Genomic DNA, 27,376 nt, shown 5'->3' with positions numbered 1-27,376 from the left:
CTGCAGGAATGGGAACATTGGCATGAAGGAAAAGGACTCTGCCTTAACATTTAATGTTTCCTATGCTTACCTGAGGATTTGGAGTGCAACGAAGACAGACCTCAAGAACGGCTCCACAGACTCCGGGTTTGGGACCAAGCTTTTGACTTGGAACCAGCAATGCGTCTTCCAGGTCTTGATGAGGTAAAGTTTGCCTCCCGTTCCCTGATGGCCTATGGGTTCATTGATAAGCAGTAGTGGCCCACCCCATACACCACAGGCCAACCTAGTGGGGGATCTGACACCAACATCTCTTTGAGGCATGAAACCTGTTATCCGTTATAGGTGCCAATTCATGCCTTCCCGGCTCCAAATTTAAGGTGTTCTGATAATTTTCTACATGATCGGAGCTTGAATCACTGTTTTTTGGCAGAGACTGTTATTATGCCGATTATCTGTTTAACCACCTCAATACAGCAAAACAGGTAGAAGCCTCCTTAGTTATCTGCAGCTTCATGGTTAGCCTCTCATCCAACCAGAAGCTGAAGTTCTTTAACTTAGAGGACAAATCCAGAAGGCTACCCAGAGCCTCTGGACAGTGCGGAGGCCCCCATGATTGTGGATTTTGTCCCCAGAACCCTGACCCGAATCTTCTCACCATTTAGCTTGAGTGATTTTGCATTCATCTATGTGGAGATCCTGCTCAAGCCTAAGTTTAAGGTACCAGTGCTATTTCCTCTGTGTAGACGACAAAGCAAAGATGATCTGTCTCTCTTCCTCATATGAGAACAACTTTAGACAGCAGCGTTCAACCACCCTGCCCCAATTAATGTAGAAAACCAGCCCTTGCCATGCATTCTGGGAAATGTTGTGACTTACTCTATCCAGCATCTCCTCTAATCAGATTTCCCCCCTACACCAGATGAGTTAGCTCTTTGAACACTGAAGGTGCACTGGTATGAACTGTAAATGGTTTGCTGCCCTACTGCCAAGGATGGGGCACCAGACTAAAGCGTCAGTGTGCTAAATGAGCTCAGAGACTCAGACATATCATCAAGAAGCAATGTGTAAGCCCTCACTGAGGGACAGCTCAAGATCCATATACAAGCAATGGAGATCTAAATGGTGTCCCTGCCTGTCACATGGCGACATTCCCACACTCCAATAAAGATTGCTTTGTGTATTCTCATTAGCAGGATACCCCTCAAACCAATCTATCCCATGAGCCACCGGAAGACCACCACCTTCTGTGGTGAATTTCCTTTGCACTGAGGGTAGTGAAGCAAAGGAACATCATAACCTTCAGTGGTCTGGATGCAGAAGTAGGGTCCTCGAGACGCATGGAAAATGTTACTTACCCAGAAAGCCTCAGTTTGTGGCATGATGTGCTGTAGATTCACATTCTGTGCATACTCCTGTCATCTAGTTTTGGGCTTGGATGTGTGCAAGTTGTTTTTCTCTTGAAGAAGTATTTCGAGTCACGAGGTACTGGGACTCCTCCTCTTGCTATTAACGTGCACAGTCATTGAGACTCCATTGGGGGGAATGGGGGTGGCGCCGCGCGGCGCCGGGGACCCGACGCCGGCCGGAACCGACGGCGGAGTCACTGCGCCGCGCGGAGGCGGTACCACGGGTTGGCCCAAAGGAACCGACGCCGGAGAGGCCGGTAGACCAGCCGGCGACGAACCTGAGGGGCCCAGCGGCGCCGGGGCCGGAGCCACCGGCGGCGTCGAGGCAGGAGCACCCGAACCGCTCGGGCCCCCAGACGGGACCGACGGGCCCGCAGGCGCCATAGGCCCCGCCGGAGGAGACCTCGCCCTCATAGCCATGAGGAACTCCTCAATCTCCTCGCGCGACGCGCCTTCCCCAGGGACCGACGGGTATGGGGTAGACGGCGCCGACGACCCACGCGGGGCCGCGGGGGTGGGGCCACCCGAGCCCCCGGCCGCATCACGCGGGCGTCGGGGGGAGTCGGGGGTGCGATGACGACGCCCCGACCTCTTGTGATGCTTACCTGACGAACCGGAGGAATGGTGGCGACTCCCGGAGCGCTCACGGCGGCTCCGCGATCGTTCCCTCGACCGCTCCCTCGACCTCCGACCGGACCGGGACCACTCTCGACGCGGGGCCGACACTCGGAGCTCGAGAAGCTTGCGGGACCGCTCCCGCCTAGCTTTACCAGTCAAGGCCCGACAGTCGACGCAGGACTCCACGTCGTGGTCCGCGCCCAGACACCGGAGGCAGAGTCGATGGTGGTCGGTGACCGACATCATGCGGTCGCACTCGTCGCAACTCTTAAACCCAGGCATCCTACCGGCACCGTAGAAAGATTGAAAGTTTAACAAACACTTGGTCAAAAGACCGGAGTACTGCTCTTCGGATCTGCGCTAACTGGCGCGGAAAAAAGAAGAACTGACGTCAGCGCGCGGAGGCGGCGTCTATATACTCCAGCGACGTCATCACGGCGCACGACGCCGACGACGCGGAGCCGCAGGGGACGCCTGCAGACGACGCCTACCGACGCGCAGGGGTACTGCTACGCAAAAGTTTCCGGATCCAGACTGACGCCTGGGGATATTCTAAGGTAAGGAATCTAATACTAACCTGTTTCTTTCAGATAATGTTACTTACCCAGAAAGCCTCAGTTTGTGGCATGATGTGCTGTAGATTCACATTCTGTGCATACTCCTGTCATCTAGTTTTGGGCTTGGATGTGTGCAAGTTGTTTTTCTCTTGAAGAAGTATTTCGAGTCACGAGGTACTGGGACTCCTCCTCTTGCTATTAACGTGCACAGTCATTGAGACTCCATTGGTTTTCTTGACCATTTCTTACAAGCAATGGGCCAGCAGCATGCTCTTGTGCATATTAGCCAAGTCCAGACGCTCTAATAGGTCTTTTGTTATCCTTAGGCGTTCTCGGCAGCCATAACAAATCAACTCACCCAAAAAGGTCAGACCCTGGTCTGCCTCATACAGTAACAAGGTCTGCTCACCTTGGATGTGGAGCCATAGGGTCAGGAGATATCTAGATTTCTGAGGTGTTAAAGTTTCTAAGTACCAACAAACCCAACCCTAAACTAAGAGACAGTAATATTTCCCTGCACCATAACTATTAAACGTGCACCCTGAGACATCTGAATTCACTGTAAAAGAATGTTAAGTATTTTCTTCACAGGGCACATCATTCATACTGGTTGTATAGTCCATTTTCTAGATGATCGCAATCTGCTTATAATGTTCATGTTTAAAAAATAATTGCAATAACGTTAGCCAATTAGTGATTGTAACCCTTCTATAATGTAAATAACATAGGACCCCACTGCTGAAAGTTCCATTATTGATGTGTATTTCAACTGGTCGATTTCTATTTTAGCTGTACAAATATTTCTATATAAATTAAATGTTAATATGTTGTTTAGGGACACAGAACTCTGGAGAGGCCAGATACCATAGTTACCATAACTGTGAAAACAGTGTTATGGCACCTGAATAAATGGCCCACACCCCACATTCTGTGGTCAGCTCTGATTGAAGTACTGTCTGGAAGAGATATATAGTCCTTGGTAGAAAAAAGAGATGCCTGCCATCACTATGGAACTAGAGTAAGCAAGTATTTCAGAACACTGGTTACAACAAGACTGAAATGTACATAATAGAAGATTTAAGTCGACTTAATTGGCTCCCTGCGAAAAAATGAAGTGTTGCACCAGTTATGAATGACCCGACACCAAGTGCCATCATTTGGAAATATAAGCTGGTCCTGTCAGGCAAGAACTAAGTTCATTTCTGGTTTGGCAAGACTCTCTACATCACTGCAAAGTAAAAGACTAACCATGGGCAGAAAACTTGGTTTCTTTCCTTAGGGTAAGGATCAGACTTCAAGACTGAGGAAAACAAGCGTGGTGTGGCTTACAAGAAAGAAAAAAATAAGGTACAGTGTTGTGTGGTGTGAACTCTTGTCTGAATGCATCTGAAGAACAAGGCCAAGTTTCTACAAGCACTGATGTGAAGACTACACCCTGAAGAGAAAGAAGTATGCCCAAGATCAAAGTGTTAATTTCTTTGGCCAGCATTGCCAAGAAGTTTCTCTTGGTGCATCTCTGCTGGTTTCCAACAAAGACCCTCACTGCATCAGACCATGACCACACTGAGCGACAGAATAGTGAAGAGCCCGTTTGGAACAATCACTGCACTCCACTGCAAATGCTACCTCCACGCTTTGTCTCAAATAAGAGGTGTCATGCGACTCCCGTGCTTTCCGTTGCATAGCATTCCTCATCATCAAATTAACTGCAAAGGCTGCAGCAGTGACACCATAACAAGGTGGCTGAACATCCTTGTGTGCGATTCCAGCCATTGGGCCATATGTTCCGATGAGATAGGAATCGCTGTCCCTCATGCTGCGCATGGAAACCAGCTCGGTCGACAGCCTGCCCTTGATGTGAAGCCTCAAAAACAAGCTCCAAGTTGGAGCTCGTGTTTAGGGACCAAGGGCTTTGTTCCAGCATTGCAGAAGCCTCCACCGCCTATCATGGCATCCACTGCTCAAAGAAACAAAATAACACAAAGAGACACAGAAATTGCCCACAGGCCAGAAATTCAACACCTAGGCGCAAATAGGTTAGAACACAAATGGCATGTTTCCTGCGCCTAAACCATGGTATGCCGAGCTTAAACTAGCTGCCAAGCTCATGGGACACCTATTCGGGTAAAAATACTTTATCTGGAGCACCATTGCATGCTCACTCAACCATTTAACCCAAATGTAAATAAAATCTTATTTCATTGAAAAACGAGCAAAGCCTGAAACTGGAATTTATTGAAACCTTTTCCAGTGTAGAGTGCCATAGCCTCTACATTTGCATAGCCATCCAACATTAAGCCTTAGCTGCTGGGCCTCGCTACTGCTTTCGCCTACAATGAGGGGCCTAGTTAAAAAGGAAATATATATGTAATATTATTCAAGACTATGTTGACATCTGCCATCCTAGCCATCCGATAGACAATGAAAAAAGTGGATATGAGAGCGGAAAGTACGGAAGACAACTGGGGGTTAGACGAGCGCAGGCACCTTGGGAAAAAGTGTCCATTTCTGAGAGCAAACAACAAGGATGAACCAATAAATCATCACACATTAACTGCAAACAGCGTCATTTCAATGTCCAGGTTAATTAACTAAAGAACATATAACTGCTGCCTCTTTTTTCAGGCGTGCAAAGTCTCGAGGAGTAAAACATTCCCTGCAGGCTTTACAAGGACTCGTGTTTCTTCCGCCACTGTGTGTAAATTAGGAATTCTGGGAATCCTCGAGGTCAAAGGGTCAAGTGACACATCTTTGTGTTTCATGTCCAGGATGAGCCACAGTGGAATGTGCCCGCCATAGGACGCCTTCTCATGCTTTTGGTATTTTCCAGCCAGCAGTATCTCGGTAATTGGGTAAAAGTATCTGCTCGGGGGCAAAGCAAGCAAGATTCTCCAAAACAGGCTCCACACACACCGCACCTCACACTGCTAATCCTCAGCTCTTCAGGAGAAAGAAGTTCACCTGCTTACCTCGCTTCTGTAGCCAGCCTTCCTTTACAACCGACACCTCGTTCATAGTGAAACCTCAGTGTCCCAGCTCCCTTGGCTAGGACCACAAATGGTCTTCTCTCAAAAAGCCAGGAAGTGACGTCTGCAAGAAAGAAAAAAGCCACAGGATGTTAGTTTAGTTTTTCGATAGTAAAATAAAATATCAATATTGGGATTATGAATTTTACATAGAAGCTTTAATTCGATGTGAAAGGCGATATAAACAAGCAAGGACAAAGCCAGTAGGTATAGGATTAGAAATGATGCTATTTATATTTATTTGCTGGAACCACATAAAATACGGAGAAACATAGGGAAAATATAAAAATAAAAAAATAGGGTGGCCAGCAGCCTAGGCACTAAAGAGCATTCATTTTCAAATTGCTGTGCAGGTGTAATCCAGCCAAATACTATCCATCAGTGCAAGAATATAGTGGGTTAGGTGCGCTGACCCATTCGCCATGCTATATGTTGTGGTGGTTGGAAACAAAATGTAAATTACACTTGAATAGACCAATATATTGAGGGCTGACCTAAAGCCCCCCTATATGTATTTTTATTAGGGTTTATTTTAGCGAAGCAGGACGCTAGCAAAACAGCTGAAACCTAGGACACACAAATTATTATGCACGGAAAATGGCTGCCAAGGGCGCAGGAGACGATGGAACAGCCTAGATTTTGTTTCGCATTACAAACTGCATCGAAATTATGATTAAACTTGGAGGGTGCATAATGCTACTTGGTGTTGAGCAACTAAGCCACTTGTGGGCTAGCTGGTCACATTCTGGCATTGGCATCTATAGGTTTTCATTATGCTCTTGCATGTATACTAAGCACTGCAGCATACAATCTATTATACTATGCTAGCGAACAAAACCCACAACAGAAAAATCCACTACTCCAACGGCTCGAGCATGAAGTGTGCCACGAAAAAAGGCTCTAAGTAGCCATGAAATATTCCCCGCGATTTAAAAACACCAAATGCAAAATCATACCACATGCATAATTGGACAGTTGTTCAAAATGAAAAATGTACAGTATTCTGCAAGTGTCAATGATGAAAAACGTAGTCTACCACGTGGCATAATCGTTGAGAAAATGGCTCAGTCATCTTGGTATGAGGAAGTCCCATGAGCAACAAACTTTCCTCTTCAAAGTTAATAATTAGAGTCTTCTTCGCGTCCGTGACAAAAAGAATGCATAATTATACTATGTTTAGTAGCAACAATGGTTCCCAGGGTTATATTCATTCAATATAAGGATACATTCATGGTCATTGGTTATTATTAAGTACTTTAAAGCAAATGAACAAAAACTGTGAAAAAGAAATGTATACATTTCGCCAGAATAATGACAATAAATGTAATTTAAAAACTGTGAAAGAGGGGAAAGTTGAGGGTGGTGTTTAGGTGGTGCACTGATGACGCTGCGAAGACATGTGCTCAATGAATTGTACAAAGTTATTGGAGACGACTATTCAACACGGCTGAAAAGAGAACATTTCTGGCTGTTTTAAAGCAGGATTCTTCTGGGTTCAATAAATATCCGGTTAGTGTAGGGATGTAAATGAATGTCACAGGCAGTCCAAGGAATTCTATCAATATTTTGGCAATTGAGGCCCAGCACTGCGCGTCACCTACAGAAAGGGCGGGAAATAATGGGCACCCCTTGTGTACACGGTAAATGCATTCCGTGCAGCCTAGCACAGTCACAATATATTTCAATCAGTGTTGGCGGTCCATTATAGCAAGTTTCGAGGCCAGAGATGCACTGTGGGCTTCCTCATCAGACACCTCCACAAGGACCCGTGCTCTGCTGTATTTGCTCCTTCCTCACAGGCCTATCCAGTCAGTCAGCCTAGCTCCCAATTCTTTGTCCGCTACCAACATCATCTGTGGTGATATCCTAAGGATTATCAATTAGCTGCACACGGTCCAAAGTCTACATGGCCCTGCTTGCTATCATCATCCAAATGCATGTAATCAACATCTCATAGACTGACCACACCCAGCTCATCGGATCCCTCTCCAACCCAACACACAGGACCAACTTTACCTCCAGCATGTTCAAAGGAGCCAGATGCTTGGAGACCAACTGCTGAAAAGTACCACTTTTTGTCAGTGTCTAGTTTCAGACAGAGAAACCTCGCTATGAAACTCCACCTTGTGGCCAGAGGATCTCACCCCCAACACCCTGCCAGGCCTCCCAAGCAAAAAACATGGGGATAGTGGTGGACAACCAGCTGACAATGACTAGCCAAGTCAATGCAGTTGCTGCCTTTTGCTTCTACACCCTCAAAATCCTCAAGAAATTCTTAGCTCCTGCTCAATACTTGCAGAATCCTCACCCAAGTCCTTGTCACCAGCAAACTAGACTAGGGCAATGCCCTCTATGTCAGTAGCACTGCCCAACTGACCACAAGACTGCAAAAGCAGCTGCCAGACACAATCAGGCTTCACCTTCACACGCATCACAGTGCACCTCCAAGACCATCATTGACTCACGCACTAAGAAAGCACGACACGGAGGAGCTACGTGCGCATCCGAGATGGCCGCGTGAGCACAGGGCTCCCGAGGACCCTCGCTGCCTCCCGCATTTATCCTGGATAATATGATTTGATGGAAGGTCATTGAAGACACAACCCGGCTGATGTACTAGCAGGTTTTTGGGTCGGAATCGGACACAGGGTCCCCGAGCTTTGCCGTCTTGAAATTTGTGGCCTTCTCCATGGAACAGCCTGGACCTTGAGTAGTGGCAGTGCCCAGGTCGTAATTTAACAACAACGGATGGAGGGGATCAGACCACAGCCTCGCTTCACTTTCGGTTTCGTTTCTCCAGCGCACTGTCTCCTCTCTGTGGTGTGTCTGTTGATCGGACGAGCTCTGCTGCCAGCTCATCGAGCTTAGAGCTAGCGGCTGTTTGGCTGTGGTCTCACATTGGCCCAACTTCGCCTCCTGAATTCTTGTGTGTGAATTTTAAGGAGCCATTTGGACCAGATCCCAAGCCTCCCTCCGGGGCACCCGGCTCGCCATGACGGGCAAGCCCGAGGGTGAAAAACGGAAAGTCAAGACCACTATCCGTGGAGGTTCAACCCAGACGAATGTCATGGATCGCTACACACTTTCTAAAGGATCCCCTGGTGGTGCATCTAAGGCCCGGGAGGAGGCTGTAGACGATCCTGCTGCATTGGCGGAACTAACGCTACAAGACGTGATGGGCGCCATTGCTGGTATTCAGTCTTCCATTGGCCAACAGTATGAAGCCCTGGCTCTGAAGTTGGACACGGTGGCTATTGATGTCAACCTCATTCGAACTGATTTGGCCAAGACGAACGAGAGGGTGAAGTCATTGGACCTAAAGACGTCCAGCCTAACCACGGATGTGTCCGACTTGCAAACAGAAGTGCGCAACCTTAGATCTGCTAATGACTTTTTTGCTCGTCGCTTGGAGGATTTTGAAGGACGTGCACGGCGCAACAACATGCGTATTATTGGGGTCCCGGAAGATTCTAGTTCACTCGCCACAGATCTTCGTGTGGAGGACCTCATTCTGAATCATCTCGCACCCAAGGGCCTGAGTAAATTCTTTGCCATCGAACGTGCGCACAGTGGGGAATGTATGACATTACAACGCATGCTTTTACCATGCATGCCTTTACATCGCAGTTTTTAAAACGCATGCTGTTACAACGCATAGCGTTAAGGGGTGCTGGATAGTGAATAGTTTAATTTACTATTCCAACTCCAGTCCCCGTGGATAGTAGGGAAGGTGTTGGATAGTAAATTAAATCCATTCCCTATCCTAGAGCGCCCCCCAGCGCAATGCGTTGTAATGACATGCGTTGTAATAGTTGCTTCGTAAAAGCACTGCGTGGTAAAAGTTGCGTTGTAAAGGATGTCTCCCCACAGTGGGCCTGGGGGACAGGCGAAGCCCGGGTTTCCGGGCACGGATTTTTAACTTCAGAGATCGCGACGCCATTCTGCAGACGGCACGGACAAGCGGCCCTACGCAGTTCGAGAACGCTGCTGTGAACTTTTATCCGGACTTTTCTCAATCGGTCCAGAAACAACTAATGGGATTTCAAGAGGTGAAACGGCGACTAAGAGACATGGACCTAAAATACGCTATGTTATTCCCGGCCCGACTGCGTGTTGAATCGAACATTCTTCTTTGTCAGGCCTGAGGAAGCGAGTGACTGGTTGGACACTTTGCCGGCTCGCCGTGCTGGTCAAGAATGTGCTGATGGTGCTGAGGGGGGACTGATGGACCAAGAATGATTATGACGCCCGTGTCCGGAACACTGTTCAACGTCTCCAGCTGAGGCTCACTGACTTCCTTGATCATTCCATTCGTACTTGGGAGGTAGCGGGGATGGCGGGACCCCCTTCCTCCTCTGGGGTTTTCTTTGTGTAGATTAGTTCTTTGTTTGTAATTGTTAGGGCGACAGGCACGCTACAAATTGGGGTGGCTTTCGAGTCGGTGCAGGGTGGGGGGTAGTTGTGTTGGGGAACTTGGGGGGTGTGGGGGTTATGTTTTGGGATTGTTTGTTTTTTCTTTTTCAAGGCAAGGTACTTCCATTAACTTTGACATTGGTGTGATGCTCGTTTTGCGATGGGAGTTCATTGTGGATCTGGATGGGAGTAGGGGGTTGAGGGTATTATGCTGGAATGTGAATGGGTTGGGGGATCGTATAAAGAGAGGGGTGGTTATGCAGCTGTTGCGGCGCCTTTCGCCTGATGTCGTTTTGCTACAGGAGACACACTTGATAGGAAATACTTGTCACGCTCTTAATAGACGGGGTTATCGTCTTGCTGCCCATTCTGGATTTACATCTAGTTCTAGAGGAGTAGGTATTTTGCTCAGGGTTTCCCTCCCCCTCGAGGTTGACGATGTGATCCTTGATGCCAGGGGTCGTTATGTTGCACTTGTCGGGCGGTGGGAGGGAAAACCAATCTTGTTGGTATCGGTGTATGTCCCTCCGTCATTTCTGGCAGAATAGACCGCTATCCGCCCCGTGATCTTCCTGCTGCGCAATTCTGGTTGGGTGACTTCCTGGAAACATTAGGACTTATAGATTGTTGGAGACTAATGCATCCAGAGCAAACACAGTTCACTTTCCATTCGGGTGCTCATGGTAGTATTTCTAGATTGGATTATATCCTGATACCAGCTGCCCTGTCCCCTTTGATTGGAGAGATTAAACACTTGGCCCGGGGTATATCAGATCATTCCTCTATTTGGTTTCATTTTAATTTTAATATCGGCGCTGAAGGGAGGGTGGCCCCGATTAACCCCTGGTATCTTCTTAACCCTAAGACTCGTACTGAATTGATTAAATCGTTTGATTGGTATTTTACTGAGAATGCTGGTTCCGTATCCTCGCCTGTTTCGTTATGGGAAGCTTTAAAGACTGTGATCAGGGGACAGGCATTGTCTTTGGTGGGGTGTGCAAAGAAATGTAAGAATGAGGCCATTGTTCAGCTCGAGACTGAAATCACAGACCTGGAGACTGCATTGGAACGAGAGGCCACTCATGAGGCACTACACGTCCTCCGCCTTAAACAATTAGAATATAAAACTCTGGTTACTGATGCGGCAAAGATGATGAGTAGGGAACAGCAGGGACGGCTATATGATGTGGGTGATAAAGCAGGAAAATTGATTGCCTGGCTGGACAGAAGAGAGAGAGAGAGAGTCGAGTGGTTCCGGTGGTTGAGACATGTGGTGGTGTGCGTGTGACAGACCCTGTCGAAATTGTTGAATGCTTTACTGATTATTTTCAACAAGCATTGGCATTGCCAATAGGTCTCGCTTTTGGGCCCTTATAAGTAGTTATGCAGCATAATTTCCTTGTTGCAACAACATAAAATGTCGCATGCATAAACACTTAGATGGTCCCAAAAGCGAGCCCTATTGGCTATTTGCAATGCAATGCAATAAGTCTTGCATTTAGGCAACTTTAAGCTGTTGGCATAGTAAATGACAATGCCTTTTCAATTTATTGTAAAAGTAAAAATTTTTGAAAGTTATTGTCATTTACAATGCCATTATGTTCAATTTAAGTAAATGGGAGACCTATAGCATTGCAAATGATTGTTATTTATGATGTGTAGCCTGGCGTTGCGTGTGTGAGTGGCGTTGCGTGGGTGAGTGGCGTTGCGTGGGTGAGTGAGTGGCGTTGCGTGGGTGAGTGAGTGGCGTTGCGTGGGTGAGTGAGTGGCGTTGCGTGGGTGAGTGAGTGGCGTTGCGTGGGTGAGTGAGTGGCGTTGCGTGAGTGTATGGGCCAAAAGCGCGTGCCTGTGGCCACGTGCACTCGAAGAAAACGCCACGAAAAAATGCGGTGGTTTGACAATCAGTTCGAGCACTTGAATTCTCGCCATTTCCCATTCCTTCGGAATGGGAAAGGCGAGACCTAAAAAGTCTATACCTCGGTGTCCGACAGGCCTGAGGAGGATTCGCAGTTGTTGCTTCGAGATTTAGCACTGCCAAGTTTGTCGGAATCGGATCGAGACTGTTTGGATGCCACGCCCTCTGTGGATGAGGTGGCTCTCGCGCTACGCTCCATTAGTTCCGGCAAAGCTCTGGGTCCCAACGGCCTTCCTATTGAACTGTATAAATTACGCCCTGATACTCTAGCTCCCTATCTCCGTGATATGCTTTTGGCTGCGGGAGACAATGGCTCCCTCCCTAGAGATCAGCGTCTTGCTACCATTGTAGTGATCCATAAGGAGGGCAAGCCAAGAGATCTTTGCTCGTCCTACAGACCCATTTCGCTCTTAAATGCGGAGCCTAAGATCCTCGCCAAACTGCTTGCTAATCGTCTGATTACGGTTATTAGCGACCTGATACATCCGGATCAATCGGGTTTTATCCCGCACCGTAATACGGCATTAAATTTGCGACGTTTGCATGGTGTTCTCGCGAGGGCCCGACGCTGCGTGAACCGGCCATCTTGGCGTCCTTAGACGCCACGATGGCCTTTGATACTATCGAATGGTCTTATCTCTGGGCGGTACTCGCCAAGTTTGGATTCGGCGCTGGTTTTATTGGTTGGGTCAAACTCCTGTATGAAACGCCACTGGCACAGGTGGTGGTCAATGGCCGTGTCTCCGTGCCTTTCACTCTTGGGAGGGGCACGCGGCAGCGTTGTCCGTTGTCCCTGCTCCTCTTTGCTTTGGCGTTGTAGCCACTCGCTGCTTGGCTACGATGGGAACCTTCGCTGAAGGGTATACGCTGGATGCCGGAATTTGAAGATCGCATTTCCTTATACGCGGATGATATTTTATTGTACCTCACCTCTCCCCAAAAATCGCTCAACATATTGTTTGACGTACTTACCTCCTTCGGGAAGAACTCGGGCCTTATTAACTGGTCGAAATCCTACATTTATGTACTTGCGGGTGATGTCCCTCGTTTGCCGCGGGGCTGTCCCATCCAGTTGTCGCAGTCTGGCTTTAAGTACTTGGGTGTATTTATCTCATTGGGTCCGGCGGCTCGCAATGAACGCAATTTGCACCCCCCGCTTCAAAGGTTGCGCTCTGAAGTAGCGCGTTGGCGTAAATTACCATTATCTCCCCTGGGGCGTGCGGCTCTTTTTAAAATTATGTCCTTACCGCGGTTCCTATACGCACTTCAGAATAGTTTCGATGTCATCCCGTCTAAATATTTTCGGGAAGTAGAATCATTGCAGAGACAATTAATATGGGACGGACATTCCCGCATCGCTCTTTCAAAATTGACACTTCCCTGGTCTGATGGCGGTATAGCGCTCCCAGATATTCGTCGGTAATATTGGGCCTCCCACCTTGCTGCCATCAACCACGGGATGTATGGCCCGGCGTTGAATCCAGCAATTTAAATGGATAAGTGGCTGCTCCCGGGTGGTGATTACTACAGGGCGCTTTATTCGGGACCCTCGCGTTCACAACTCTCGGGACCTACCGCTATAGCCATGAGGGTATGGCATAGCGCAACGGCGGCTATGGGCTGGAGTGATAAAATAACGGGCGCGACTCCGCTCTATGCCTCTGCGAAGTTGGGTGGCCTATGGCAGACGAAGGGATGTGATAAATGGGACACGATCGGTATTAGTAAGGTGCGTGATCTCTGGGTTAAAGGAGAGGTAAAGACCTTCTCGTATCTGCAAGTAGAGTACAAGCTGAGTGATAGGGGAAAATTTCGTTATGTCCAGGTACGCCATGCTCTGAACTCTGTGTTGCCAGTGGGTAGTGACATTCCGGAATCCTCCCCCCTCGAAGATCGTATACTAGACGGTCATGTGCCAGACAGTACTATCTCATTGTTCTATAAGCAAATGATTAATGACCGATCAAGTCTGCTTGATCGCCTTCGTGCAGCTTGGATTGCTGATGGTATTGAACTTGATGATGAGGACTGGCAGAGTGCGATCTCCTCTCCCAGGGAGGTGGCGATTCCGGCCCGCCTCCGTCTGGTTCAACTCAAGATCCTCCACAGAATCTATGTCACCGGTCCCCGCCTGATTCATATGGGCTATTCCACAGATGGCATGTGTAGGCGTGGGTGTGGTCTTCTTGGCAACTATCTCCATATCATATGGGAATGCCCTGAGGTCGTGCGATTTTGGATAAGTATACATGAGGTGATGGATGAAGTAACGGGTGTTGTGATGATGCCGGAAGCCCGGCAATGTTTATTGAATGTGTGGGGTCCGAATGATTATGACGTGTCGCAGCTTCGATGGATGACTCTTGCCAATATGGTTGCGAAGAGGGATATTGCACAGTTGTGGGGATCCCCGAGGCCGCCTACAGTGACTACTTGGAAAGAGAGTCTGGACTGGTGCATGTTCAGAGAGAAGACAGTGTATGTGGCAAGAGGCAAACCCAAGAAATGGGGGAAGATTTGGGATCAGTGTAACTCATACCGTGGAGATATCTGTACGCCCCCACTCACTGCGATTCCTAGTACTTCCCAGTCGCCCGGACCACGTTCCTTCTGGCCGTGGTGTATTGGGCTGTTCATATGCAATTTTGCCTTTGGCACCCTCCCCTCATCTGTATTCGAAAAATCTTTCTCCTGTTGTCACATATCTCCCGTCCTCCTTGAGCACAGGCCTAATGGCTGTATTCTTGCTGTATTGCCTTGATTGTATGTTTGATGTGTTGTTTCTTTTTGTTTTCTATTATAAAAAGTTACACAAAAAAAAAAAAAAGAAAGCACAACACAACCTAAGCCACACCAACCTCCAAACCTGAATCAACTTCCAAACACCTACCGGACAAGTTTGTTCTGTCGGACTCCAACTCATACATATCTCTTGCATTTGCAGTGCAAGACCTGATGGCCGAGCTTTCTCTTGCCTCACCCACAAGGTCTGGAATGACCTGTCTCTTCAAGTAAGCGCACCTCATCAGTACTTGAATTTCACACACAAGAAACTTTAGAGATGGCTTTTTAACGAGGTTCCAGACCAGGTCTGCTCAGGCTATGTTTAAAAGTGCCAGGATACCCTCGTGAGTGAGTCATGTGCTCTACAAACATTCATAACATAACCTATCCAATATCAGACGTGTAATAAATGAGAACAAGAGCTTATTGTCTCATGGTGGTAGTATGCTCCCCAACCTGAACAGTAGCTCGTACATTAGGGAACAAAATTATACTAACCATGTGCATAGGCCTTTTTCCACACCTCTCAACCAGTATAAAACACGTCTGTTTTTGATAGGAACTGGTATTTGGAAGGGTAAGAGTCTGCTGTGACCAAGCATTGCTACATGCATCTGAAAAGTCTTCAGTGAGCGTTACATCCTTTCCACTATCTTAGTGCTGTTCAGTGTCCCACAAAGGATGGCGAATGCTGAAGGGTCAGTGTCTGGCAGGAGCATCTCCACGCCCTGGCAAATGCAACCAACGCAGGAAGTCGAGAAGGTGCAAGGTGGGGACCAGCAAGGTCCAGGGGACTCACCAAAAGCAGGGGAGTCAGGGCAGGAACCGAGCAATCAAGGGAGCCCAAAGACAACAAGTGTGACCCTCAAATGGACCCAGAGGCCGGAGGCACTGGAGTCGCAAGAGGACCTCAATCAGCTCACCAGAAGATGCAGGCCACGGATGCACACAATGCGGTGAGGCTGAAGATTCTAGTCACAGGAGATGTTTGAGGTTGGGGCTAAGTGAAGCCTGAAGACCTTCTTTAACAAGCCTTTGCAACTGCAAGTTGGACACGGTGCACAGAGGTTTGGTTATTGCAACCACCACAAGGGATACTGGCCTCAAACTTGCTAAGCGGGCAGGGCAGGCATCGGGAGCTGTGAAAAAACACCACCTGTGTTGAAAAGCCCACGGAGTCCAGAGAGTCTCAGGATCTGCAGACCTGTCGACTTAGTTGCAGTGCCTGCAAATGCAGGGGAGTGACTCCTTCACTCCAAGGAAGATTTCTTCAGGTGTCTTCGATGCTTCACAGGCCTTGGCAGGTTCCTGTATGATATACAGGCACAGATGATGCAGCAGACTGGAAGGGAGACAAAGCCAGGCCCAAACGAAGTCCAATAAAGTCCAGATTGCCCAGGCGGTAGAAATGAAGTTATGTCTGATCTGAATCTTATCCCACGACAAATCTAGAGACCTACACCCAGGTAAGTCCTTAAGTACCCTAAGAAAAGGGTTGGAAAGATCCAGGGGAGGATCTGACAGGGGGAGGTTACTCATGTCCTTTGTCCAGTTTCGCACCAGAGCAGGGGCCAACGGCTCCCAGGACTGGTTTGAACTGGACTATCGACAGGGACACCAAATGTGCCCCTTATGCAGACTTTCTGGCGCTGGCAAGCGCACCCACTCAGCCCTAATACCCTAAATCCTGTCTGGGAGGTGGTCCCTGTGACAGGATGCCTTATTGTTCTACCTTCCTCTGCTCCAGCTTGGCTCAGCAGCAGGAGGGCAGAAATGTGTCTCTGGTCGGCAGCAACAATTTTGTGCTGTCCGGGTCAAGAAGGTTGGTACCGGGAACACTGAAAGCCTAACGGAGGGCTTGGAATCATACCTCCCACACTGTTTACGGTGTGAGGGTATGATTCCAATATGTTTGATACCAAACATGATAGAATTTGTTGCAGTCGTTTTTTGAGATGGTCGTTGCATAATTACATGGTGGCCCTCTATATAGTATATGGCTGCTTCACTCACAACCCGGGAGAATGGACTCCATAGGGTGTCCTGCTCATGCAGGGGCACCCTCTCACTTAGAACCAAGCACCCTGCCTTCAGGATTGTAAAGGTCTGCTATGGGGTGACTTATAAGTTTTAAGTGCATTGACCCTTAGATATAGTAAACCTATATCTTTAGTAAACGGTACACGCACCAACTTACACAGGCTGCAATGGCAGGCCTGTAGTTCTATTTTGAATGGTCTCTCATGGGTGGAATATTTCATGCTTCAGCCCATGGGAGACCTCTGGGGTACCTATGCCCTGAGTGCATAGATACCATATACTAGGGACTGACAAGGGTGCCCAGTATCCAATCTGGGATGTACCTAGTACTGAACACAACAGTGTAAGGAGAAAGTAGATAGACTGGGGTCCTGATTAGCAGGTTCCCAGTCAGACTAGCCAAAAACAAGTATAGCACCAGGCAAAAAGTGGGGTTAACCATGCCGTAGGATCCTACCTTCTTACACCAAGCCTTCTCAGGTCTGACCACATGAATATGGAAAGCACTTACTCCTGAAAACAGAATGAACCCCTCAACTGCCAAATTCAGAAAGAAATCAAAAGAATACTGATGAACGCATGAACTTTTGCACATCTGGGACCGGAGGTGTTTGTGCTCTCTAGGAGATTCTCCCATACAGAGTCCCTCCTTGATGAGGGTGCTGTTCATCTGGGACCTGAGGTGTTCTCTCAATGGGAATCTCCCATACCATGTCCCTCCTTGGTGATGTTTTTATTTTCATGTCACCTTGAACACTGTAAAGCACTCTGTCTGATAACCCCGAAGGACATGTTCGTGCTATATAAAACTTTATAAATAAATGCTTTGAGTGCGATCCACAAATGTCTGAAGAATCTTGCCTCTGAATTTTGGGCCAGCACTTCGAGGGCTATGCACAAGTGGAACCCTTTACCGCGTTCTATGAAAATCTGAACAACATAATGAATTCCTGCATTTTGAAAAACTAGTTCCATGGGTGGAACATTCAGACTTCGTGTGTGTAGATCTGGCACTCTCTCTTTAGTGTGAGACCACAATCTGGCCTATTGTGCAACGCTAACAACCTGGCTATTTGTGGTCGATTTGAGCCCTGCGTTCCGTGCCTATGTCTATTTTTTGAGAGCCTGTGCCATGAAGCGTTTTCTAGATATATGGGTATTTTATAATAGGACATCTCTGCTGCATACAATAATGTGAACAGTTACTAAATCACGTACACTAAACATCAATAATAGCTAGTAAATCGTTTGTAGGTATATTAAAGAACTCCAACAGAAACAGGTTGATTATTATCTCACCCAGGTCACAGGCTGACAAAAACGCTTGCAAGTGCACCACAGTCCACCCTCAATGATATAGGCAAATTATTAAGGGTGGCCAAACACCTTACATTAGGCCCACAGGCTGAGCTCTCGCGACCAGCCTATAAACACTTCTTTCCGTAACCCTTCAAAAATATATACCAAGGTCACCTCACGGATCTCCGCAACAATCACAATTGTGCAACATATGTTGGTCGGTGGAGAGACACACTAGTTGCAGCCAAGAACGGCAATCCCACGTCATCCGCACCACACTACACATCCCATGTCGAAACGGAAAACTTTTCACACTTTTTTTTTTTAAAGACACTTGTACACGTGAAAGCACCCGATGCGTCTATAGAAAATAGTATGCGATCCCGTTACCTGTAAACGTAATTAATCAGAATGAAAGTTGCGTGCATTTTCGATGCCGCCTGCCTTATCTCCTTGGACCGTGGGCTGCTATCTCTGGAGATAAACAGCCCGAGCTGCACACGCTCAGATCAAAGGCAGGGGCCCAGAAAAACAGGAGCTGGACAGAGCAAACATTTAGAGAAAAATTAATCCGAATCACCTGACTAAATGAGTCAGGGCAGTCCGAGATTGAAGCAAAACAGCTTTCCCAAGAGTCAACAGATGGCAACATACGGGCTCTATCTTAACGCTACCCTCCATGTCAGAAAGATTCTGGCAACAGCTGCAGCTAAAACAATCCATCCTTGTGATACAGTGACAGACCTCCTTTCACTGTGATGTAACCCTTAAAACACATATTCAAAAATAGAAACTAAAATTTTCAAAAAAATGGAGATACCCATACCAGTTACAACAAACAATTCAATAATTCCACCATCTATATACACATCCACTCATTCACCAACAGTTCTATATAGTCACTCATACATATACTCACTCATCATATGTAGTGATACACCTATACATCCTGTTACACACCGACAGTCATCCAAAAGATACTCTCACACATACTCACACATGCAAATAAACTATTGAACATCCATTTATTTGCATATATAGCTATACACACACTACCACCTTACTTCTAAGGAACCTTACACATACTTACTCTCTTAAACAAACAATCACTTATAGAAACACATACTTATTTAAACAGGAACTCTTACAATCCCTCACTCTCACATATACTCACTTATATACATCAATATTCACATATACTACATTAAAACATATGTAGTTACTGATAAAGACACTAGTGAGACAGTCATTCAGTCAGTAACACACACATATACACAGTCATCCACCCATACAGTCTTGCATATATACAGTCTTCAAAACACATACAGAGTCAGTCACTCATGCATCTATGTTCTAAGTAATACCCCCACCAAACATATAGACACTCATACTGATATTAAAAAAAACATCTAATAACCCATATACATACACATGTAGCTACTCACCAACCCATGCAGCCACTTATACACAAAGTGAAACACTAATCCATATATTTAAATATTTAAACATTACTCACTAATATATGTATACACTAAGATACACTTAATACGCCAGTGAACCAATCATCTTTTTTTTTAAAAACATCCATGTAAACCCTTATTTAAACATTTATTCTTCCATCAACTTTTACATATACATATAGAACACATTTTTTTTTTTAAATACACACATTCACTGGATGGTGTCATCAGTGATGTCATGAGTGATGTCACTGACCATGTCATGAGTGATATAATATGTGACGTCATCAGCAGTGGATTGCACGCGCAAGTTATAGTGAGTCCAACTAACTATAACGTGGGAATTTCAATGGTTTTATGCGAGTAAAATTTCTAGCTAACTATAACTGGTGTGAAACCTATGGTTTTTTCAGTGAATTATATTTATGGATTAAGTTAGGCTTCTCTGGTATAATTATGAATTTACTTAGGCTTCATCACATGCATTTTTTTATATTTATACTTCCTGCCTGATACCATACACTGCCCAAAGATAACTTCACTGTTAAAAACTCAGAAGTACCTGTCTGAACTTAAACCTAACAGTGCCCTATCTCTACTGATATATTTATTTGTATGCAATTTACAGCAAAATAATGGAAGGAGAACAAAAGAAATTTAATATTTCATTCGAAATTGATCTGAAGAACAACCCAGAGGAAGAGATTGATGATTTAGACTTTTTGGATCAGTCTCTGGACGAAGAGTTAGTTAATTTTGTGGAAGAAATGGAATCATGGAATCCAAATGAGGACATTCCTGAGAATATAATGTTGGAAGCTCTTTTAAATTTTGAAAAATCACAGCAATAAATTTTTATTTAATAATTAAAAATTGTTCGAGACATTATTCCTTTTTATATGTAATTCATGAAATAGTACCAAAATGAATATAATATAAAGTGAGACTTATAGTATACTGTGCAACTTTTTTATGTTACATAGTAATTTTGCTCATAGTTACTTCCTTTCTCCCACTATATTATCTCCAATGTGTATTTGACATCTCTTTTTCATCTCCTGCCTCCATGTTGTTTCTGCTTTCCTGACAGACTATGGTATGGATTCCATATACCACAATAACTTCTGTACCATGCAAATTATCTACAGAGGAGACAGTCTACATTGAATTTAAAACTCTGCATTGGTACCTACATGTTGGTACTTATACCACCCACACAACAACACCTCTATGCAGAGCTACCCTACCTCTAAACACTTTAAATTATTATTTTACTGTTTCACTGGGTTTTCACCTTGGTACGCTCCCCGGTACGCTCCCCGGTACGCTACCCGGTGCGCGTACCGGGCGCTCCCCCCGCGGGACCCTTTTATGGCCCCCACATCAAACCTAGGGGGCCAGGGGGAGTCTACTCTGCCCCCTTATGGTCATTTCCCCCTTTGTTTTTGCCACCTCTTGTGTCTCGATCCTACCGAGACACAAGATGGCGGCCTCTCCGGACTGTTTGGAATGTTTACAGACACCAGAGAGCCAATCAGCTTTCCACGCGCGAACTCGCGTAGCGCGCTGGTACGCGCCTCGGTGCGCGTACCGGGGCGCGCTTATAGATATATATCTTTTTTTTAACCTAAATTACTCAAAATCCACTGGAGCACATATCTTGAGACATAGCAAAGGCACATCGGGCTACCAGTCCCTACAATTTTGCCAAGTTTGGTGGAAATCCTTTCAGCCGTTCGAGCTAAAAGTGAGTCCAACCGCCCTATGGAAATTAACATGGGGAAAACATGTTTTGGGACCCCCCTTTTATCTCGGCCCCCGCTTGACGAATCCCCCCCCAAACTTTCAGGGAAGGAGCGGAGCTGAGCAGGCCATCTTCTTTGAGAAATTCGCGAAGATTCGTCCACCGGCGCCAAAGTTATTCCCAATAGAATGTTGCGGATTTCCTATGGAAAGTAGATCCTAACTATAACTACCTACTGGCGAACGCCAGTAGGTAATATACACACATATATATATATGACGATACTTACCACCACATGTAGAAGGAACAGAGGCCAGAGGGGGAATCCAGGAAAAAACCACGATTTTATTGGCAGCAAAAACAATACTTCAGGCAAATGCATTTCGGCTCCAGGCCTTCCTCAGTGCCCCATATTGTACAGAGATCCTCGCCAAAGTAGTCCCATACCAGCATTTCAATAAGTAGTCCCGCAAAGCACCTCCCCCTTGCTGATTGTTCACACCTGTTGCTTGCCGCGAAAAATGCCGGGACTCCAACTCCCAGCATGCAATAATCCGATGCATCTGGGTTGGTGGTTTGGAGGGTGTAGATGAAATCCACACGGGTTTGCTGGGGCTTTGCTGGTGGGTGGCGCAGTGTTCCCCGGGTGCTCCCAACATCACCATGGCTCTCCCTGGGCCCCTCGTTCCACCGCTACCACTCAAGTCAGGTGAGCAGTGTAGGCAGGGACAGCCAAATCGCGGCGCAGCGTCCTGGTGGAGGTAGAATACCTCGCTCAGCCTGAGCTCACCCAAAGCGAATGGTGGACTCCGGACTTCTCGGTATCCCGAGCTCGCAAAATCTCTGCAGGGCAGCGATAGGTCACCAGCTGTAGTCCGGGTCACTTGTTGCGGTAGGGCCATCTGGACTGCACCGCTGGTGGATGCAGAATATATGACGATACTTCCCACCACATGTAGAAGGAACAGAGGCCAGAGGGGGAATCCAGGAAAAAAACACGATTTTATTGGCAGCAAAAACAATACTTCAGGCAAATGCATTTTGGCTCCAGGCCTTCCTCAGTGCCCCATATTGTACAGAGATCCTCGCCAAAGTAGTCCCATACCAGCATTTCAATAAGTAGTCCCGCAAAGCACCTCCCCCTTGCTGATTGTTCACACCTGTTGCTTGCCGCGAAAAATGCCGGGACTCCAACTCCCAGCATGCAAAAATCTGATGCATCTGGGTTGGTGGTTTGGAGGGTGTAGATGAAATCCACACGGGTTTGCTGGGGCTTTGCTGGTGGGTGGCGCAGTGTTCCCCGGGTGCTCCCAACATCACCATGGCTCTCCCTGGGCCCCTCGTTCCACCGCTACCACTCAAGTCAGGTATATATATATATATATATATATATATATATATATATATATATATATATATATATATATATATATATATATATATATATATATATATATATATATATATATATATATATATATATATATATATATATATATATATATATATATACACACACACACACACACACATATATATATATATATATATATATATATATATACATATATATACACACACACATATATATATATACACACACATTCACACACAGACACACACACACACACACATATATACACACACACACATATATATATATATATATACGCCCACACACACATACATATACATACACACACATCAGCTATACTTATGTTAAGAAACGATAACTCATGGCCTAGAGTTACTTAACCCCTTGCGTGCTCATGACGGCCCCCAACCGTCACGGTGGGCGTGTGCGCACAACGGCCCCCAGCCGTCCAAACTCCGCCCACTCATAAAAACTCCCGCACAGCGCGAAAATTCGCTGCGCACACTAGGGGTTAAAGCCACAAGTTCGAGTTTCTTCAGATAAGTATAACTGTAACTGCCAAGTTTCTATGGATTTGAACGGGTAAAGCGTGAACCTAAGTATGACGTCCCTGTAACCTTTGTTTTTTTCCGTGAAATTCTAGTTTTTTTTTTTACATAAAGTAACACAATTGAGGGGGGCGCTAGAGGGCCCAGGGCAAGATGGCTGCACTGAAATGCAGCTCTGCCAAGTCAGGTTTAACAATAAGCCTATAATCATGGTTTCTGGTGTCTACTTTACAGAAATCAGACCAGCAGCTGTATCAGGATGAATAGAGTAGCAGTATTAAAACTAGTGATATTGCCCAAATTCCTGTTTTATTTGTGAACATAACCATTGGCATACCCATGAAATTTTTTTCAGAAACTTAGATCACTTCTGCTTACGTTGGTATGGGCAGAAAAGCAGCTGAGAATCAGTTGGGATGTACTCGCATTACCATATGATAGAGGGAGGTTTAATGCACCTGACTTCTATCTTTATTATTTATGCACGCAGGCTCACTTCACCCATTACTGGAATTCAGCATATGAATATATACCACACCTAGTGGTTAAACAGGACGATGGTCATCCCATTCTGCTCCTGGCTCTCCTGCCACACAAACAAGAGGGGATGCCAGGCACAGAGATTAACACATTGTATTCCAAAACGACAGCCTGGTGGACAATAGGTGGAAGGGAAATTACTATTATATGCTCCAGCACTGCCATTGCGGTGCCATCCTGCGATTTCTGTTTTGCAGGAGGATACTGCACTTAAACTAGTCACCCAGGCAGGACTAAAGACTATGGAGGACGTCTTCCACAGTGGTACCTTTGTGGCCCTTGAAGACCTCGTGGGCACACAGACGCACCCCTCTCTTGAAGTTTGTATGCTATTGACTCCCAGCTGTTCTATGTGATCAATACCCTCAATTTCCAGCGGCTTCCCCGAACGCCTTGCAGGTACGGCTCAGCAGTACAACATGCAGACATTTTGGAGGAGTCTCAAAACGTGTTTTGCACATTCATTCATTTTCCAATAGGAACTTTAGACACCATACAGCCCAAATGCCTGAATGGATTAACACCAAATTTGACAGAAAACTAGATATTGGTCCAGAGGGAGTGCTTTTTGAGATTTGGTGTAAATCCATTCAGTAGTTTTTGAGCAGGTTCAGAGTACTGTTTTTTTTTTTATGGTACTCCATATAGGCCTAACGGCTAGGGCGCTCGACCTCGGACCTGGGGATCTGGGTTCGAGTCTCGGTAACGACGCCAAAACCTCCTGTGATTCTGGGCAAATCACTTAATCTCACCGTGCCTAAAATGAATGTGTGTCTGTCCTCATGTAACGTAACTGGTGCTATGTAAAGCGCTCTGATACCTGATTCGGTTCGGGTCTAGTTCGCGCTATATAAAACTCTGCAATTTTTTTTAATATATATATATATATATATATATATATATATATATATATATATTGCATACTCGTTATCCTCACAACGACGCGCCCGTAGTCCAGAGCCATCACACCAGAGGAAAAACGGAAGACCCAGATGCAAGTGAGTTACTTTATTTTCTTAGCACGCCACGGCAGCATAACGTTTCAGCCTACACAGAGGCCTTGGTCACATGGCGCACTGACAGAGTTGCGTGAAATTTAAAGTGCTAATGCATTCAACAAACAACAATTTGATTGGTTAACTATTTTCATCATAGGGGAGTGTCCTTAAAGCCATACACAGCGTAATGCATTTTCTGTTGGACTACAAATTCATCTTTTGTATCAGCTATTGCCTTGATAAATGTTTTAAATACAATTTGTATATCCGACACACCAAACAATTATTTACAGAATAAAAATATACTCTTATAATAGAAAAATATATATATATGTCTGTACAAAGTATTTCATATATTTACAGCTATTTACATAGTATGCAAGTAATGATTACTTTTGCAAAATAAGTTAATGTGTACAATTCATTGTCTCCATTGTTCGGATATATGTGCAAAATACGCTGTTTACTGTATTAACGGCTTGTGCTAAACCTGACATACTAGGAACCCATTGGTTAAACCTGAGAAATGTCATTTCACAATCAAAGGTTAGCACAAAACAAAGCCCCTATACGTTGTGAGATTAGAATGCATTTCTAAACAAGTGATTAAAAACGAATAGTTTAGCTCAGTTAGTTTTTTTGCTTTATATTCACAACCAGCTATACCTCCAGGTATGGAACAAAGTTTTTTAACAGATGTGGACCAAACAACTAAGTTCTTTCTTTCATGTATGTTTGTCCTGGCCAACTACAGTTAAACTTATAAAGGACGGAGGAGGAGCCTAGCCTGCAAACATGATGGCCGCCTGAACCCTCGGCTCCGCTGCCCCGCTCTTCTCCCCTCCGTACCGTCCCGCATCCTGCCACTTATCCGGTCTTCCTCAGACGGTATCGGACTCGGGGAGTGCTGCTGATTCCGGCGGTGTGCTTCCCGACGTGATCCCTTCGACGGGACGGATTGAGCGTCCCTGTTTACTTTCTGCCATTAATGGCGGCGATCGAGTCTTTGTTCGCGGAGTAGATGGGCTCCGACCACCTCAACAACGGCCACGAACTGCAGGGCGAAGTCGCCCAACGGGAATCGGCGGCCGCTTGGAATTTCTGCGGCGGCGCGCTCCCGTTTCTTGTTGCCCCGGCACTTATTCAGACTTGTAGCGACTGGTGCTACATTTGTATCTCCTCTGCCTTCCCTCTATGGAGCGGGGAGGGAGGCCATTTTGTACCGGGTGCGAAGCGATTGCTACTGGTGGACTAATTGGCTCCAGAGGGTGTTTAATATTGCCGAAGACGCACTGCATCCATGTGCTACACTGATATGGGACTCGCTGCCCCTGTCCCCGTGACCTTGCGGTGCTTTCCGGGGCGCTCCTGTGAGGATACTCTGCGAGACGGGGATGCCGGCGTATTGGCTCGGGGACTGCCCCTGGTCGTCGATCTTTGCTCATATGGAGCTGCATTATCCTCCTCGCCGGAGGCTCCCCTTCAGATCGCTGACATCCTGAGCGCCCTGGCTGCCTTGCGTGCTGATTGTGCTGGTCATGCCTGGGACCTGGGGGGCCGCTTGGATTCTATCTTGTCTACGTTATCCTTTACCCGCTATGGTGATCGCGTGCTGAGCGCTTCGCCACACCCTGAGCCCGTGCACGGTGAGCTGTCTATCCTGATGTGCATGGTGGCGCTGGGGGTACAAGAACTGGTTTCGGCTATGGCGCTGTCGGCTACAATCCTGGAGTGGTGTGACGATCCTGGACCGGTGCAGCTGCAGGAGAGTCGCCTTTGGGCGCCATGTTCTATACTTTATTCTGAACTTGCTGGAGACTCTTCTTGTGGTGTTTTGGGCGCGCTGCCTCTGCTCCCGCTGTTCATCTGTGGGGACTTGTATTTGCGCACTGCTCTTCTCTGTGCACCGGTGGCCCACATGGCGTTGTGTTGGACTGGCCTTAACGGACGGCGCCCTGTTCTGCTGTGGTACTTGCAGTTGTTCATCTTACTTTGGTGGGCGGTTTCATTTTTGCCTTTCGCTGCCACTTTGGATCGTCAGGGACAAGGTTGACAATGCCTTTCACTGTTGTTTACTGTTGTCGGCTTGCTGGGATTGTGAAGGGTGGACAAGGGAACTGGACGCTGGAACTGTTTTAATGGGGGATCGCTGGGTCGGGCGGCCTCAACTATCCTGGGTTTCCTTTTAGGACACGTAACTCTGGCCCTCCTCCGGTTTTACATGTGTGTGTTTTTTTTCTTCCTTTTTCTTCTCTCTGTATTTCGGGTATTCTTTATTGGGCGACAGGCACGCCGTTATGGGGGGGGGTAGGCCGTAGCCTCTACGTGTGTGCAGGGTGGGGGGTAGGGGGGGGGTCTTTGTTTCGTTTTTTCGTTCCTATGGGCCTTCTTTTCCTTTATATTCGTTGACTCTTTCTCCTCTTCTTTCTCTGGGGTCAATGGTATGGGTCGGGGTGGGATGGAGGGTGATCGACGCACGGCTTATTATGCGATTTTCAATCCTGTTTAGTTCTCGCTGTGCGGCCATTTTGCTCCTGTCTTATTGTTTGTGGACTTCCTTGCTTCACATTGCCCACCTCTGTTGTTGATGTATATTGCGACTTTTGATCCTTTCTAATGTCTCTTTATTTACTTTGTTTTATGAACATTATAAAATCAGAACCTTGCTTTC

General features: G+C 46.5%; 1 protein-coding gene across 3 annotated transcripts in view; it reads right to left on the bottom strand.

The window, feature by feature from the left end:
* Window positions 1-27,376, bottom strand: part of AKT2 (AKT serine/threonine kinase 2) — a 475,180-nt gene that overhangs the window by 289,135 nt on the left and 158,669 nt on the right. For 2 of the 3 annotated variants that reach the window (XM_078660662.1, XM_078660664.1), the window contains one exon: window positions 5,533-5,653. In XM_078660662.1, the coding sequence (XP_078516788.1) occupies window positions 5,533-5,578 (46 nt within the window). In that variant the 5' untranslated portion in view covers window positions 5,579-5,653. Of the gene's footprint in view, window positions 1-5,532; window positions 5,654-18,430; window positions 18,556-27,376 lie in introns of those variants that run through there. The other variant, XM_078660663.1, reaches the window with a different exon arrangement.

Source organism: Lissotriton helveticus, chromosome 9 (assembly GCF_964261635.1).
Source record: "Lissotriton helveticus chromosome 9, aLisHel1.1, whole genome shotgun sequence".
NCBI classification, from domain to species: Eukaryota; Metazoa; Chordata; class Amphibia; order Caudata; family Salamandridae; genus Lissotriton; species Lissotriton helveticus.
Note: the sequence above shows the minus strand (reverse complement) of the source record. Positions and strands in the feature narration are given on the sequence as shown.